A 17,019-nucleotide genomic window follows, 5' to 3' on the forward strand; every position below is an offset into this window, starting at 1 on the left:
AGAAAATGAGGATGATGTGGCACCTGAGATCTCTGTACATGCCATTGCTGGAACCCGAGCACCACAAACAATGAGGGTAATGGGTATGTTAAGGCATTGCCAAATCACTATTCTTATTGACAGTGGATCAACTCATAACTTTATTGATCCGATTGTCATCCAGCGTACCAACATTCCAACTCAGTCCGATGCAACCTTTGAAGTTATGGTGGCTAATGGTGAGAGACTGAAGGGAAATGGACGCTGTAGAGGAGTTTTCATGCAAGCTCAAGGTGTACCAATAAAAGCTGATTTTTATTTATTATCTCTGGGAGGATGTGATGCGGTTCTTGGAGCAGCCTGGTTGCACACGTTGGGCCCTATTTTGTGGGATTTCTCATTCTTATCCATGAAATTTAAAGATAATGAGAGAGAGTATACATTACAAGGCATTCCTTCTACTAATTCTGAGGTGGTGGGACCTGAGAAGATTGTTAAGCAGTTAAGGGGAACTGAAAAGGCGTATGTGTTGCAACTTTGCAACATGGCAATGGTGGCCAAGCAAGCAGAAATTGATCCACATGTGCAGCAAGTATTAGATCAATTTTCAGATGTGTTTAAAGAACCTAGTGAACTGCCTCCTCCTAGATCGCAAGACCATGGTATACCTCTCATTGATGGGGCACATCCAGTATCAGTACGGCCGTACAGGTACCCCTATTTCCAGAAATCTGAATAGTTAAAGAATTATTATCTTCTGGGGTTATCAGGCCTAGTGTATCCCCATTCTCATCTCCAGTTCTATTGGTACGAAAACACGATGGATCCAGGAGGATGTGTGTGGATTACAGGGCATTAAATAAGGTTACAATTAAAAACAAATTTCCTATTCCTGTAATTGATGCATTGTTGGATGAATTGCATGGGTCTGAGATCTTTAGCAAGCTTGATTTGAGGTCTGGTTATCACCAGATACGGGTGAAGGAGGAAGATATTCCCAAAACCGCTTTTAGAACACATGAGGGTCACTACGAATTTTTAGTGATGCCTTTTGGTTTAACCAATGCTCCCTCCACATTCCAGGCTCTCATGAATGATGTATTTAGGCAGTATTTAAGAAAATTTGTGTTGGTATTTTTTGATGATATATTAGTCTATAGTCGATCTGCTAATGAGCATTTGCAACATTTGAAAGCCACCTTGGAAGTCTTACGCAAGCACAAATTATATGCAAAGGTTTCTAAATGCTCGTTTGGGTGCAATGAAGTCAGTTATTTGGGGCACATTATCTCTAAGCAGGGAGTTGCAGTTGACCAGGAAAAGGTGATAAGCATGGTTAATTGGCCTAGCCCTACTTCAGTGAAAGCATTGAGAGGGTTTTTGGGACTGACAGGGTACTACAGAAAGTTTATACAAGGTTACGGTAAAATTGCAGCACCCTTAACAGCTCTATTGAAGAAGCATGCATGGGGATGGAATGCAGGGGCAGAACAGGCATTTCAGAATTTAAACGAGGCAATGACAAAATCTCCCGTCTTGGCTCTTCCTAACTTTTCTCTCCCATTTATCATTGAATGTGAAAGGAGGCAATGACAAAATCTCCCGTCTTGGCTCTTCCTAACTTTTCTCTCCCATTTATCATTGAATGTGATGCCAGTGGGCTAGGAGTTGTAGCAGTTTTAATGCAGATGGGCCGTCCCCTTGCATATTTTAGTCAAGCTTTACATGGTCGTAATCTTTCTCTCTCTACATATGAGAAAGAATTACATGCCATAATCATGGCTGTAAAAAAATGGAGGCCTTATTTACTTGGAAGAAAGTTTGTGATTCGAACGGATCAACGAAGTCTTAAATTTCTCTTGGAACAAAAGATTGCAACACCTATGCAGCAGAAGTGGTTATCAAAGCTTATGGGATATGATTATCAAATTGAATACAAAAAGGGAGCTGAAAATAAGGTGGCTGATGCCCTTTCCCGCATCCAAGATGGAGAAATTTTTGCAATTTCCAATCCTGTGCCAACATGGTTAGAAAGGGTGAAAGAAGAAATCATTCGAGATGCTTATCTCCAACAAATCAGAAACAAAATTGAAGAAGGAGAATTGGATGTGGCTAAATATAAGGAAGTTGATGGAATTCTATGGAGGAAGGGAAGGATCTTGTTGGGACCCGCTTCACCACTAAGGAAGGAATTTTTTTTGGAGCATCATGCCTCACCTACCGCTGGACATTCTGGGTTTCAAAATACGGCAATTAAGGAGAATGACCACTTCTTTCTATTGGCCAGGGTTAAGAAAAGACATCAAAACTCCAAGAGTGCGGCATTTGTCAACAAGTCAAGTCAGAAAATGTGGCCCTTCCTGGACTTTTGCAACCTCTCCCTATCCCAGAGAAAGTATGGAGAGATATTTCCCTTGATTTCATTGATGGCTTGCCGGTTTCCACTTCAAAATCAGCTATATTGGTGGTAATTGACAAACTCTCAAAATATGGGCATTTTATTCCTCTCTCTCACCCTTACACAGCCCAAACAGTAGCAAAGTTATTTTTCGATAACATATTCAAGTTGCATGGTATGCGGTCCACCATTGTTTCTGATAGAGATTCACTATTTAAAAGTAGCTTTTGGAAAGAATTGTTTAAATTACAAGGAACCTGTAAGCCCAAGGGTTCCCCATGGGTTCATTCAATCATCTTGTTTTGATGATTAACAAACGCAAATTGATTAGTCATTTATGGATTAATTGTTTGCCTTGAGTGTTGTGCTATACACAGGGAATTCACATGTCAATCCATGGTAGCACACACCATTGATGGCCTATGCTTGAAGATGAACCAAAGAAAGGATAAAGGAGCTAGAGCATATTTGGACAAACCATACCTTGGAGGATCAACCAAGGAGAAGTTCCACACAACCATCTCAAAGCATTGAACAAGCAAAGGAAGATCAATGAAGGCCAAAGCTTGTGGATCAACAACTTGCAAATGAGCTTGAACCAAATGGTGGCATCATCCTTTGAAGATGTCAAGCAAAGAAGCTCAACCTTGAAGATCCCAAAGCAAGCCATGCACTCAAAGAGAAGATCAAGCAATGGCTACCTCAAGAGTTCATTCAAGAGAGTGGTAAAAAGGGTAGATTGTATCACCTATCTCTCTTGTGTTTTCTCTTATCAATGCACATCTTAAAACCCCTAAAAATATGTTTTTGAAAGAGAATAACACACCCTTTAAGGACTTAAATGGATAAGTGAATGGCCATGGTGGTGTACCAACATGTTGGGACCCATATGGCATTCAACACAAGAATGAACAAAACAGAGTTCCGAAGCAATAACCTGGACCAGCAACTAAAACCTATCAAAACTTGTTTAAGAAATTTTCAAATATTTTTGAAAATATTTTTAACAGATAGCTCTCATTTTTCTCATATCCGTAGAGTATAAGAACATCGAAATCCGACGAGAAATGAGGGAGATATGAATTTTACAAGTTCGACACTGTTTGCTGGAAACCAGTCTCGGAACTCCGAGAATTATTCTCGGAGCTCCGAGCTCGGAACTCCGAGAACATTCTCGGAGCTCCGAGAAATGCACCAGGTTCTAAAAATAAAGGCTCTGTTTGGATTCTCGGAACTCCGAGAATTTTGCTCGGAACTCCGAGAATTTGCTCGGAACTCCGAGAAATTTCTCGGAACTCCGAGAACACTATGAATTCAAAAAAATATAGCCGTTGTTGTCCAACGGCTAGTTGAATTTTTGACCCAGTTTTGACTGTTTTACCCCTCAAACGGTCACATAGAGTTGGGACTCTATATATACCCATTCAAGGGTCCAAAACACATGAGGAACATTTGTCCAACTCTAATAAACCCTAGAAATCCATTTGTGAATCATTTTTGGGTTAATCTCTCACCAATCCTTCATTGTGCCTTGACTTTGGGAAAATCCACTTGAGATTGGTTAGGTTTAAACTTGTTTATCTTTGAGAGCATCCTTGGAGCTACAACTTATAATCAAGCCTAGTAAGAGGCTAATACTTCTTCTTCTTCTTTATTCGATCGGTGGCAAGGGCATCCGTGTTTAATTCCCTTGGGAGAAAGCGCTTAGAACTCGGCGAAGAAGGAGAGTCATTGTAAAGGTGGAAGGGCATCCTTATCTAATTCCCTTGGAGTGTAAAAGCCTCGGAGCCGGGCGTAGTGGAGGTCTCAATAGTGGAAATCCTCAAGTGCGACCTTGAGTAGAGTGGAGTAGGCCGTTTGCCGAACCACTATAAATCTTTGTGTCACTTGTGTTGGTATTTCTCTATAGCTCTCTCCCTCTCACTCTCTTATTTATTTGTGCTTGCATTTTTACATATTTGGAATTGAGTGAGTAGTTAGCATTTTGGTTTTGATTGAATATTGGTACCTTGCTAACTAGGCTATAAATCACCTAATTAAGTTTACTAATCAACAAGGGTTTTTGAACTTATATTAATTTGTAATATTGTTTAAGTTCAACTATTTGAAACTTAATTAAACAAGGGATAAGTCTTGGGTGAAATTTTAGTAAAAGTTTTCAAAAGGTAAAAGTTTTATAAACATCCTATTCACCCCCCCTCTAGGTTGCCAAACCAAGTCACTACTTGGATTTCAATTGGTATCAAAGCTTGGGCTCTTGATTAAGACCCTAACCGGTTAAGAGTTAAAAGATCAATTTTTTTTTTGGCAACTTAAAAGATGGAATCTAAACTACCTATTTTGGATGGTTCGGATTATGGATCATGGTTGATCCATATGAAGACATACTTAAAAGGTCTAGATAAAGATATGGTAAAGATAATTGAAAATGGATTTATTTTAAATACTAAATCTAAAGGATTAAATGAATATAATAAAAAATTATCTTTACTAAATACAAAAGCCCTAATTGCAACATGTTGTGCATTACCACCACACATTTATGAGAAGGTATCATCATGTACTAATGCTAAAGAGATTTTTGTGATTTTAAACAAACTTGAAAAATCTAGTCAAAGTGAAATCCTATGCTTAAATGGAATAATTGAGAAGTCTAATGAAAATGTATTGAAAAATATTGATTTCACATTTGAAGAACTACATTGTGCTTTTCAAGATTTGAATAAGAAACTTGAGGATCAACTAGCTAAGAATTCAAACTTGAAAAACAATATAGCTAGTATTAATAAGGAGTTTAGGGAAGTAGAAAAAGATCATGCACATCTTAGTGAAGAAAATGAAATGCTTAAAAATGATTTTATTGAATTAAGTGAAACTATTGTATCACTAAGAGAAGAAAACCAACTCCTTAAAGAAGAAGAAGAAAAGATAAAAATGTTTCCATCTCTTGAATCAATCAACTACAAAATGAAAATCAATGATTTGATAATCATGAATGAAACATTAAGGTTGGAAAATCATAAATTACAAGAGAATGTAAAATTCAATTACCATCATGATCACTCTTGTAATTCATCATGTTCATCCCGTCCATCTACCTACTCTTATGCATCTTGTGACTATTGTGGTAGATTTGGACATTACAAGTTTAAATGTACATTTAAACTTGTAAAAAGTAGTAAGTTTATTTGGGTTAGAAAAGATAAATTAACTAGAACAAACTTGCTTGGAACCAACATGGTTTGGGTTCCAAAATCCCCTACTTGAATCACATCATATGATTAGTAGATTTAGGGGTAATGAGATTAAAATGAAATATCTTTTGATAGATTTGTTTGTGTAGATACCATGTACTTATTCTTGTTTGATTCTCATGTATTTATACGTTCTACTCTAAGTGCACACACTATGATTTAGATCTTATTGCACTTAGTATTCATCCACATTCATGCCACTATAGAATTTAATGTGAAAACCATAATTTGATCCTAATAGAATATACAACCACATCACTTGCCCATGTGTTCAAATTAAATCTACAAGTATATCCTTAGCATTTGAACCCATATTGGTAGTTGCTAGTAATTACATTAAATGATCACATCTTTCTAGCAAAACCAAAGGAAACCCATAGGTTTAAGACTTGAACCTAAATGGTTTTAAAATCCTTGGTCTCTTCCCAAAATTCATAAAAGGATATAATTTGTAAGGAAGTTGAAAATATGCCTAGATTCAATGTATCACTTGAAATGAAAATATCATAGGAATCTAGAATCATATTTGGGCATTTAAAATTCACTATGGTGGTTGTGTACACTAGATTATGATGGGAACATATATCTCCCACACATCTTGGTTTTCAATGGGCTTATGCACTATGTGCTTAATGCCTTATCTTTACATTTGTGGTATGTGAATGTAGGAAGAAGATGTTTGGACCATGTACCTTATGTATCATGATCATTGTGTCCAAACATGGTAGACTATCCATGGAAGCTTTGATATAGATCATATCTTCCTCATGATTACCCATAGTGGTATACTCTCACTCATGAGCCATGGATGTCTCTCTTAGACATGGTTCTTTAATGTCCATTCTTCTATGTCTAAGTTCTATAGAATCAAGTCAAATTGGAATTCTTATATATATATTCTATAGATATCACCCCTTGGTTGATTATATCTACATGTATGAGATGTCAAACTTTAACTTAAAAGTCACTCAATTGGTGCCCTTAGCCTTCTTAGATTCTAAGAGGGAGATGGTACACTCACCATAATTAAAATATCTAACAAATGGGCATTGTGCCAACCTCTCAAACATGAATAGGTATACATTTACATGTGATCTCCCTGGCTAGTTATATATGTTGCATACTTAGGGAAGTAAAACTTAAATTTGAAAAATATTATCACATTTAGGGGGAGCATGAGCCAAAGATTGAACATCTTTTGTGCTATGCTTGTTTATCATGATGAGTTAGACTATGACTATCATTTTATCATGATAAACCGACACTTGGAGAGTAAAGTATCTTCGTAGCCCAAGGGTTGATCTAAAATCATTCATTTGAAGATCCCTTAGAGTCTATGTTAGGACTACCCTTTGGATTCATGCATTGCATGACTCTCTTTCAAAGGGGGAGCTTAAAGGTCAAGATTTGTCCTTAGTGGCTTATCATATGATACTCAATGTATATATCATTTGGATTATGATAAGTACACCCACTAGGAGCCATGATTGCTCCATATGTGGTTAGTTCGGGCTTATCTTATGCTCCTAAATTGGTATCATCTAGCATGTGACTGTTTTAAGACAAAAAGCCCATAGCCTAGGACTTAAAGTCATATCTTTTAGGCTTTTAGACTTATCTTGGATGATCTAGATTGGTATCATCTATTCCAAGAATAAGTTTTGATGGCCAAGCATTCAATTGTCATATCTTTGGCCTATTGTGTAATGTCATACCTTGTTTTTATATATGGCAAATGACAAATACAAAGGGGAGAGATTACCTTTGCTATATTCATGTTTAAAATGACTATAATGACTTGCTTATATAGTTCATTTTTTCATTCCCCACCTATATGTGCTTATATGTTCATACTTTAACAAAAAAAAAAAAAAAAAAAGGCTTAAATGTTCATCTTTTTGAATTTTGTGCTCAATCTTGAATATCTTTCTTGTTTCCCATTCATAGGAGAAAATTATACTTTGTAATCTTAATCTCTATGAATTTGATTGCTTATCATGTGTACTTTCACTTGAAAATTTGAATTTTCATGATAAGTTTCACTGTCATGCCATATATCCTAATAGTTAGCCATATTAGGATCAAATGTCCATTTCTATGCATGACAATTTAAGAATATATTTTTAACTTGAAATATACATATTCTTGCTTATCATGATGAGTCTATACTTACACATCACCTCATGATAAGATTCTAATAGGAATTTTAAAAACAAAAGGGGGCTTATCATGCTAAGTCTAAAACTTGCTTAATTTCTTTCATGATAAGTAAAATATAAGCTTTAACTTGCTAATCTATTACTATATTATGGGTCATAGGGTAGATTTATATTGGAGTTATATATATACTAAGATATACCCTAAAAAGTTGTGCTAAATTTGGAATGTCTCTTTGTTTTTCCAACATAGGCTTGACCTGTTTTGTGTCATTCATTTCCTATGTTGATTATCTCTTATCATGCCAATATACTTTAGATTATACTTTGATTTTAATTGGTAACTCATGATAAGTTATTAGGGGGAGCATCATATTCTCATTGAATATCTTTGATGCTTTATATAATTATGCTTAAATGCTTAATCCTTCCTTTTTGCTAATGCCAAAAGGGGGAGAATTTGTATAATTGATTAGATCCATTATCATATGCATTCTTGTATTATAACTTGTTAAATATAACTCATGCATATGTTGAGGGGGAGTAGTAATGATTAAATTGTTTATCCAATCCTCATAAGAGGTTCCTCCCACCTATCTAATCAATTTGGTTTGTCATCATCAAAAAGGGGGAGATTGTAAGCCCAAGGGTTCCCCATGGGTTCATTCAATCATCTTGTTTTGATGATTAACAAACGCAAATTGATTAGTCATTTATGGATTAATTGTTTGCCTTGAGTGTTGTGCTATACACAGGGAATTCACATGTCAATCCATGGTAGCACACACCATTGATGGCCTATGCTTGAAGATGAACCAAAGAAAGGATAAAGGAGCTAGAGCATATTTGGACAAACCATACCTTGGAGGATCAACCAAGGAGAAGTTCCACACAACCATCTCAAAGCATTGAACAAGCAAAGGAAGATCAATGAAGGCCAAAGCTTGTGGATCAACAACTTGCAAATGAGCTTGAACCAAATTGTGGCATCATCCTTTGAAGATGTCAAGCAAAGAAGCTCAACCTTGAAGATCCCAAAGCAAGCCATGCACTCAAAGAGAAGATCAAGCAATGGCTACCTCAAGAGTTCATTCAAGAGAGTGGTAAAAAGGGTAGATTGTATCACCTATCTCTCTTGTGTTTTCTCTTATCAAGGCACATCTTAAAACCCCTAAAAATATGTTTTTGAAAGAGACTAACACACCCTTTAAGGACTTAAATGGATAAGTGAATGGCCATGGTGGTGTACCAACATGTTGGGACCCATATGGCATTCAACACAAGAATGAACAAAACAGAGTTCCGAAGCAATAACCTGGACCAGCAACTAAAACCTATCAAAACTTGTTTAAGAAATTTTCAAATATTTTTGAAAATATTTTTAACAGATAGCTCTCATTTTTCTCATATCCGTAGAGTATAAGAACATCGAAATCCGACGAGAAATGAGGGAGATATGAATTTTACAAGTTCGACACTGTTTGCTGGAAACCAGTCTCGGAACTCCGAGAATTATTCTCGGAGCTCCGAGCTCGGAACTCCAAGAACATTCTCGGAGCTCCGAGAAATGCACCAGGTTCTAAAAATAAAGGCTCTGTTTGGATTCTCGGAACTCCGAGAATTTTGCTCGGAACTCCGAGAATTTGCTCGGAACTCCGAGAAATTTCTCGGAACTCCGAGAACACTATGAATTCAAAAAAATATAGCCGTTGTTGTCCAACGGCTAGTTGAATTTTTGACCCAGTTTTGACTGTTTTACCCCTCAAACGGTCACATAGAGTTGGGACTCTATATATACCCATTCAAGGGTCCAAAACACATGAGGAACATTTGTCCAACTCTAATAAACCCTAGAAATCCATTTGTGAATCATTTTTGGGTTAATCTCTCACCAATCCTTCATTGTGCCTTGACTTTGGGAAAATCCACTTGAGATTGGTTAGGTTTAAACTTGTTTATCTTTGAGAGCATCCTTGGAGCTACAACTTATAATCAAGCCTAGTAAGAGGCTAATACTTCTTCTTCTTCTTTATTCGATCGGTGGCAAGGGCATCCGTGTTTAATTCCCTTGGGAGAAAGCGCTTAGAACTCGGCGAAGAAGGAGAGTCATTGTAAAGGTGGAAGGGCATCCTTATCTAATTCCCTTGGAGTGTAAAAGCCTCGGAGCCGGGCGTAGTGGAGGTCTCAATAGTGGAAATCCTCAAGTGCGACCTTGAGTAGAGTGGAGTAGGCCGTTTGCCGAACCACTATAAATCTTTGTGTCACTTGTGTTGGTATTTCTCTATAGCTCTCTCCCTCTCACTCTCTTATTTATTTGTGCTTGCATTTTTACATATTTGGAATTGAGTGAGTAGTTAGCATTTTGGTTTTGATTGAATATTGGTACCTTGCTAACTAGGCTATAAATCACCTAATTAAGTTTACTAATCAACAAGGGTTTTTGAACTTATATTAATTTGTAATATTGTTTAAGTTCAACTATTTGAAACTTAATTAAACAAGGGATAAGTCTTGGGTGAAATTTTAGTAAAAGTTTTCAAAAGGTAAAAGTTTTATAAACATCCTATTCACCCCCCCTCTAGGTTGCCAAACCAAGTCACTACTTGGATTTCAGAACCCAACTCCAAATGAGCTCAGCATATCACCCACAATCCGATGGGCAGACCGAAGTTCTCAACAGATGCTTGGAGAATTATTTGAGGTGCTTTGCTTGTGCTCAACCGAAAACATGGGCTAGGTGGATTACTCTGGCCGAGTGGTGGTATAACACCACATACCATTCAGCCATCAAAACGACGCCATATGAAGCTTTATATGGTGTAGCACCACCTACACTATTATCATAGTACCAGGATCTACAAAGGTACAGGCTGTTGAAGAAGAATTAAAAGACAGAGACAAGGCTCTACAATTGATAAAAGAGAATCTTTGGATGGCTCAAGAGAGGATGAAAACTTTTGCAGATAAACATAGGACTGAGAAATCTTTCAATGTTGGTGATTGGGTGTATCTAAGATTGCAGCCATATAGACAGGTTTCTGTGGCAGCAAGAAGATCAATGAAGCTGGCAGCTAGATATTTTGGACCCTTCCAAATCCTCCAAAAGGTGGGACCCGTAGCATACAAATTGGAATTGCCTCAAAGAAGTAAAATATTTCCAGTTTTCCACGTGTCACAGCTGAAGAAAAAGATTGGGGAGCAAATTCAGCCAAGTACCAATTTACCACCATTATCTGAAGATGGAAATCTTCAGCCTTATCCAGAGTCAATCCTTGCAAGAAGAATGGTTAGAAGAGGGAATGCAGCTGACACAGAAGTCTTGGTTCAATGGCAAGGAACACCAGAAGCTGATGCAACATGGGAGAGGTTAAGGTGGCTTGAAGAAAAGTTTCCCGATGCGAACCTTGTGGACATGGTTTCTCTAAGGGGTGGGGAATGATATGGGTTAATTTGTCTTTGTATGCTACATGGGTTATTAGGTTGTATTGTCTGTTGTTGTTTCCTTTATTTTCATTCCTTGGTATTTGTAGTTGAAGGAGTTATTAGTGTGATGTAAAGGTAGTGGGTGTATGTGTCTAGTTAGTGGGAGGAGTTACAGACAGTTACGGGGCAGTTTCTGATGCAGGAGTATAAAGTCACATGCAGCCACATTTATTATTTTGGCCTTTGTCTTTAATACTAGTCTTTGGTCTTGGTCTTTAATACTAGTCTTTGGTCTTTAAAATTTAGTTTTTGGAAAGTTGTAGTTTTCTTAGTAAGTTGTGGTTTATTTTAATTGCCTTGAAAGAGTGCTTTGACTAGCTAGTAACTTGTGTGTGTCTAGGAAATGTCTCTATGCATTTATGGAGTCTTGGACTACAAGTATTTTGTTGTAATCTCTATAAGCATGAATGAGAATGGAGGAAAAGGGACTTTTGATTGCTGTAAAAATATTCTATGCAACTTTCCTTGCTTTGGAGTAGAGTGATTCCTCCTACGAATCAAGCTTGTGGCTTGGTCGCGTCGAGTGACTTCCGCGATTAGCAACGTTGAGTGATGTCCATTGCCTCCGGTTGAGGATTCCCGGAACTATCCTTTCCTCTTGGATCAGATCATTTTGATCTTAGCCATCCCACGTGGGCTCCGGCCTGCGTCAAAGTGGTATCAGAGCTACAAGAACCTGTGGCGCACTTTGTTCACAATCCAGAATTTTGCAGTCCAGAAAGTTGGGGTCTGTTTCGTGCTATTTTTGAAGGGGTTATCGGTGTCCGATCTAAGCAAGCCATATACCAACGGAAAGTTCGTCGAGTCTACTTTCCAACGCAACAAACGGATCGAAAATCAGAGTTTTCTACAAGGAGATATTAGCGTTTTACTAAAGGCCGACGGAGGAAACTGCAAATCCGAATTTCCTTCATTTTTCAAGCTTATAAAATGCGGCGTGGACGACGAGCCCGTGGACGACCTATTACTGAAATTTATGATGATGATGTGCGAGCTGAACTTGCCGAACTCCGTCAATCTAATCAAGAGCTTCGACAAATGGTGAATGAATTTTTAGAACGAGCGCCGGCACCCTCTTCTCCCCAAAGTAGGAGGAGTGCATCATTTGGTTGTGAAAGGATGAATATGAATGAAGACGGTGACTCATCTGGTTCCGTTGAAACTTCAGCAGCTCCACAAAATGATCGATGGAATATGGAACGCCTGGCTAGAGCTCTTGAAGGATCGGATAGAAGCATTCAAGTTAATGTTTCTGATTTTGAAGGAAAACTCAATCCGGATGAGTATTGTGATTGGATCGCCTCTTTGGAAGCATTCTTTGAGTGGAAGGATCTCTCTGACGAGAGGAAGGTACAATTCGTGGCTACAAAATTGAAGGGACATGGTCTTGTTTGGTGGCAACAATACCAACGAAATCGAGATCGACGAGGTGTTCCAAGGATTAGGTCATGGGCAGAAATGAAATTGAAGTTAGATGAGAAGTTTCTTCCTCTGAACTACCCTCAAACACTTTACAGTAAGTTTCATCAATTGCATCAGCTTAATGATCAATCGGTAGCCGATTATACAGAGCAGTTCCACAAGTTAATGAGTCCAATCAATTTGAACGAAAGTGATGACCAACTTGTTGCTCGATATAGAAGTGGTTTGAAATTTAGTCTTCGTGGTGAACTAATGTTGCACTCTATCCAATCTCTTGAAGAGGCATATCAAATGTCATTCAAAGCAGAAGATAAGTGTAAATGGAGCTCCTTTAGAAGAGGTGAAAATTCTAAAGTTTTAAAAGAAAAGGCGATTGCGCGAGGACAGAGGAATTCTGCACCTACTTTTGAACATCCAAACCCACGTGATGGGGGATGAAACAAGGATCGTGGTAAGGGTGTCTCTTCCTCAAACAAATATTTTAGATGTGGAGAACCGGGCCATCGATCTTATGAATGTCCAACGAAGAGGGCTGAAGTGAACCTTGCCGAAGAGGGATTTCTGGAAGAGGAGAAAGAACCAATTTATGATGAGGAACCCGATGGAGAAGTAGAAGAGGAGTATTGTGAACCAGATTGTGATGCTGAAAGTCTTGTAATTCGTCGGGTGATGACGGTTCAAGAAGATGACCAGTGGCTAAGGCATAATATTTTCCGAACTTATTGCTTGTCTTATGGGAAGAAATGTATTTTGATGATTGATTCTGGCAGTTATGAAAATATGGCGTCAAAGACTATGATTGATAGGTTAAAGCTCAAATGTGAACGTCACCCCAAGCCCTACAAAGTGTCATGGTTCAAGAACGGAGGTGAAATTATGATATCACAAAGGTGCCGAATCAAGTTTTCAATCGGAAAGTATGAAAATGAGATCTACTTTGATGTTCTTCCTATGGATGCTTGTCATCTACTTCTTGGGAGGCGTGGCAATTTGATCGGAATGCTCAACATGATGGAAGGAAGAACACCTACTTTCTTGTTAAGCATGGGGTAAAGTATATGTTGAATCCGTTGAAAGATATTCCTACCACTGTGCAATCTGAAAATAAAGTAAGCTTGTTGTCTTATAAAGCTTTTGAGCATGCTTTTATGAAAGAAGATGTTGCTTATGCTTTGGTGGCTGTGGGAGAGAGCCAAGATGATGTTAAAGTAATTCCGGAAGAAGTTTCAAAGTTGATGGACAGGTTTAAAGGCTTGGCTCCTGAAGAACTACCGGCTAGTTTGCCTCCACTCCGTGATATTCAACACCACATTGACCTCATTCCAGGTGCTACACTTCCTAACTTGCCTCATTATAGAATGTCTCCTAAAGAACATGCTGAATTACAAAGACAAGTTAAGGAATTGGTTAACAAGGGACTTATTAGAGAGTCACTTAGTCCTTGTGCAATTCCGGCTCTCTTAACTCCTAAGAAAGACGGAACTTGGAGGATGTGCATTGACAGTAGGGCAGTGAATAAAATAACTGTGAAGTATAGGTTTTCAATCCCTCGCCTTGATGATATGTTTGATATGCTTGCCGGTGCAAAAGGTTTTTCTAAAATTGACCTACGTAGTGGCTACCATCAAATTCGAGTCCGAATGGATGATGAGTGGAAAACAGCCTTTAAAACAAAAGAAGGCCTCTATGAATGGCTTGTTATGCCATTTGGGTTGTCCAATGCGCCAAGTACTTTCATGAGGCTTATGACACAAGTCTTGAAGAAGTTTATGGGCAAATTTGTTGTTGTCTATTTTGACGACATCTTGATTTACAGTGAGGACAAAATTCAACACTTAGAGCATTTGGTGAATGTGTTTCAAGTCCTTCATGAGAACTAGTTGTATATCAACCTTAAAAAGTGTTGTTTTATGGTTGACAAAATTGTGTTTTTAGGCTATGTTGTGACTGCAGGAGGAATTCAAATGGATGAAGAGAAAGTTCAAGCAATTCTTGATTGGCCTACACCTAAAAGTCTTACTAATGTACGAAGCTTTCATGGCCTAGCTTCATTTTATCGTCGGTTCATCAAAAGTTTCAGCACTATTATCGCTCCCATGATGGATGTTTTGAAAAGAAAGGAGTTCCATTGGACTGATGAAGCGGAAAAGAGTTTCCAACTTCTCAAATCAAAGCTTGTTAAAGCTCCAGTGTTAGCCTTGCCAGATTTCACAAAAACATTTCAAGTGGAATGTGATGCTTCTAATATGGGCATAGGTGCCGTCCTAATGCAAGGTAAAAGGCCGATTGCTTATTTTAGTGAGAAGCTAAGTGATGCCAAGCTGAGATATTCAACTTATGACAAGGAGTTGTATGCGGTGGTGCAAGCTATGAAGCATTGAGAACATTACCTCATTGGAGTGGAGTTTGTTCTTTATTCTGACCATGAAGCATTGCGGTTTTTTAATGCACAAAAGAAGCTGAATTCTCGTCACGCGGGCTGGGTATCCTACTTTCAAAGGTTCAGTTTTGTTTTAAATCATAAAGCTGGTTCTTCTAACAAGGTTGCTGATGCACTAAGCCGAAAGCACAGTTTATTGGTCACTTTATCTTATGAGATTGTTGGGTTTGATCTCTTACCAAAACATTATGCTGCAGATCCATTCTTTTCTAAAGTTTTGCAGGGGTTGAATGAAGGGAACAACAGTGATTTCATGATCATTAATGGCTATCTTTTTAAAGGGAACCAGTTGTGCCTACCAGAAGGTTCAGTAAGGATGTTTGTCATTAATGAGTTGCATGGTAGTGGACTTGGTGGACATTTTGGGAGGGACAAGACAGAAGCACTTGTAAAGGAGCGTTACTTTTGGCCTACCTTGAAGCGTGATGTTGCTCGGTTTGTGGAAAGGTGTTTTGTTTGTCAAAAGGCCAAGGGAAGTTCTCAAAATACAGGTTTATATCAGCCCCTTCCTACTCCAGAAGCACCTTGGGAAGATATATCTATGGATTCTGTCCTTGGTTTACCGAAGACACAGCATGGGAATGATTGCATTTTTGTTGTTGTTGATCGATTCTCAAAGATGGCACACTTTATACCATGCAAGAACTCCATGGATGCCTCTCATACGGCTACTTTATTCTTCCGCGAAGTGGTTCGTTTACATGGAGTTCCAAGGACCATTACTTCTGATCGTGATGTGCGATTTATGAGTCATTTTTGGAGAACAGTTTGGAAGCTTTTGGGAACTCGATTGCAATTTCTAGTGCCTACCATCTACAAACTGATGGCCAAACAGAAGTTGTGAATAGATCACTTGGTAATTTGTTGCGAAGTTTGGTTGGTGAGAATCCAAAGAGATGGGAATCTGTCATCCCTCAAGCTGAATTTGCCTATAACAGTTCTCTTCACCGATCTACTAAGAAGTCTCCATTTGAAGTTACTTATGGTAGAAATCCTCATCAAGTATTGGACTTATTGCCATTGCCAAATCAGTCCCGAGTGAGTATGGATGCTAAAGAATTTGCTGCCCACATTAAAGCTATTCACAACCAGGTTCATGAGCACTTAAAACATTCTTCTCAACTCTATAAATTAAGTGCTGATGTTCATAGGAGAAATAAGGAGTTTCAAGAAGGTGATCTTGTCATGGTTTATCTTCGGAAAGAAAGATTTCCTGCTGGAACTTATAACAAGCTTAAGCAAAGGAAGTTTGGGCCGTGTCGAATACTCAAGAAATTGGGACCAAATGCTTATCGTATAGAGCTGCCAGATGGGTTATCAATCAGTCCTGTTTTTAATGTGAGTGATTTATACTCATATCATGGTGATTTGGACAAAACTTCACTGGAAGTTGATGATCTTTCTGCTACACCTGTGAATCCTTCACGTGAAACAATTGATGTTTTGGATACACGTTCCATAACTACTCGCCGTGGGACTTATACTCAATATTTAGTTCCTTGGAAGGGAAAGCTAAGCACGGAGGACGCATGGGTCTTAGTTGAAGAATTAAAGAAGATGGATGAGCAACTTTGGCAGGAATTGACTTCAAACTCGATGTCGAGTTTTTCTCAAGCAAAGGAGAATGATGCAGGAGCATAAAGTCACATGCAGCCACATTTATTATTTTGGCCTTTGTCTTTAATACTAGTCTTTGGTCTTGGTCTTTAATACTAGTCTTTGGTCTTTAAAATTTAGTTTTTGGAAAGTTGTAGTTTTCTTAGTAAGTTGTGGTTTGTTTTAATTGCCTTGAAAGAGTGCTTTGACTAGCTAGTAACTTGTGTGTGTCTAGGAACTGTGTCTATGCATTTATGGAGTCTTGGACTACAAGTATATTGTTGTAATCTC

The 17,019-nt window shown here is 38.2% G+C and overlaps 1 protein-coding gene across 1 annotated transcript; it reads left to right on the forward strand.

The window, feature by feature from the left end:
- The first annotated feature begins 1,568 nt into the window (after window positions 1–1,568).
- On the forward strand, window positions 1,569–11,226 carry LOC143878893 (uncharacterized). The gene is made up of 2 exons (XM_077381108.1): window positions 1,569–2,319; window positions 10,634–11,226. Exons 1-2 carry the CDS (start codon window positions 1,569–1,571, stop codon window positions 11,224–11,226), a joined length of 1,344 nt encoding a protein of 447 aa, XP_077237223.1.
- The last annotated feature ends 5,793 nt before the right edge of the window (window positions 11,227–17,019 follow it).

This window comes from Tasmannia lanceolata, unplaced genomic scaffold (genome assembly GCF_043159265.1).
Source record: "Tasmannia lanceolata isolate RefF3 unplaced genomic scaffold, GAP_Taslan_0.1 ptg000006l, whole genome shotgun sequence".
Classification (NCBI taxonomy): domain Eukaryota; kingdom Viridiplantae; phylum Streptophyta; class Magnoliopsida; order Canellales; family Winteraceae; genus Tasmannia; species Tasmannia lanceolata.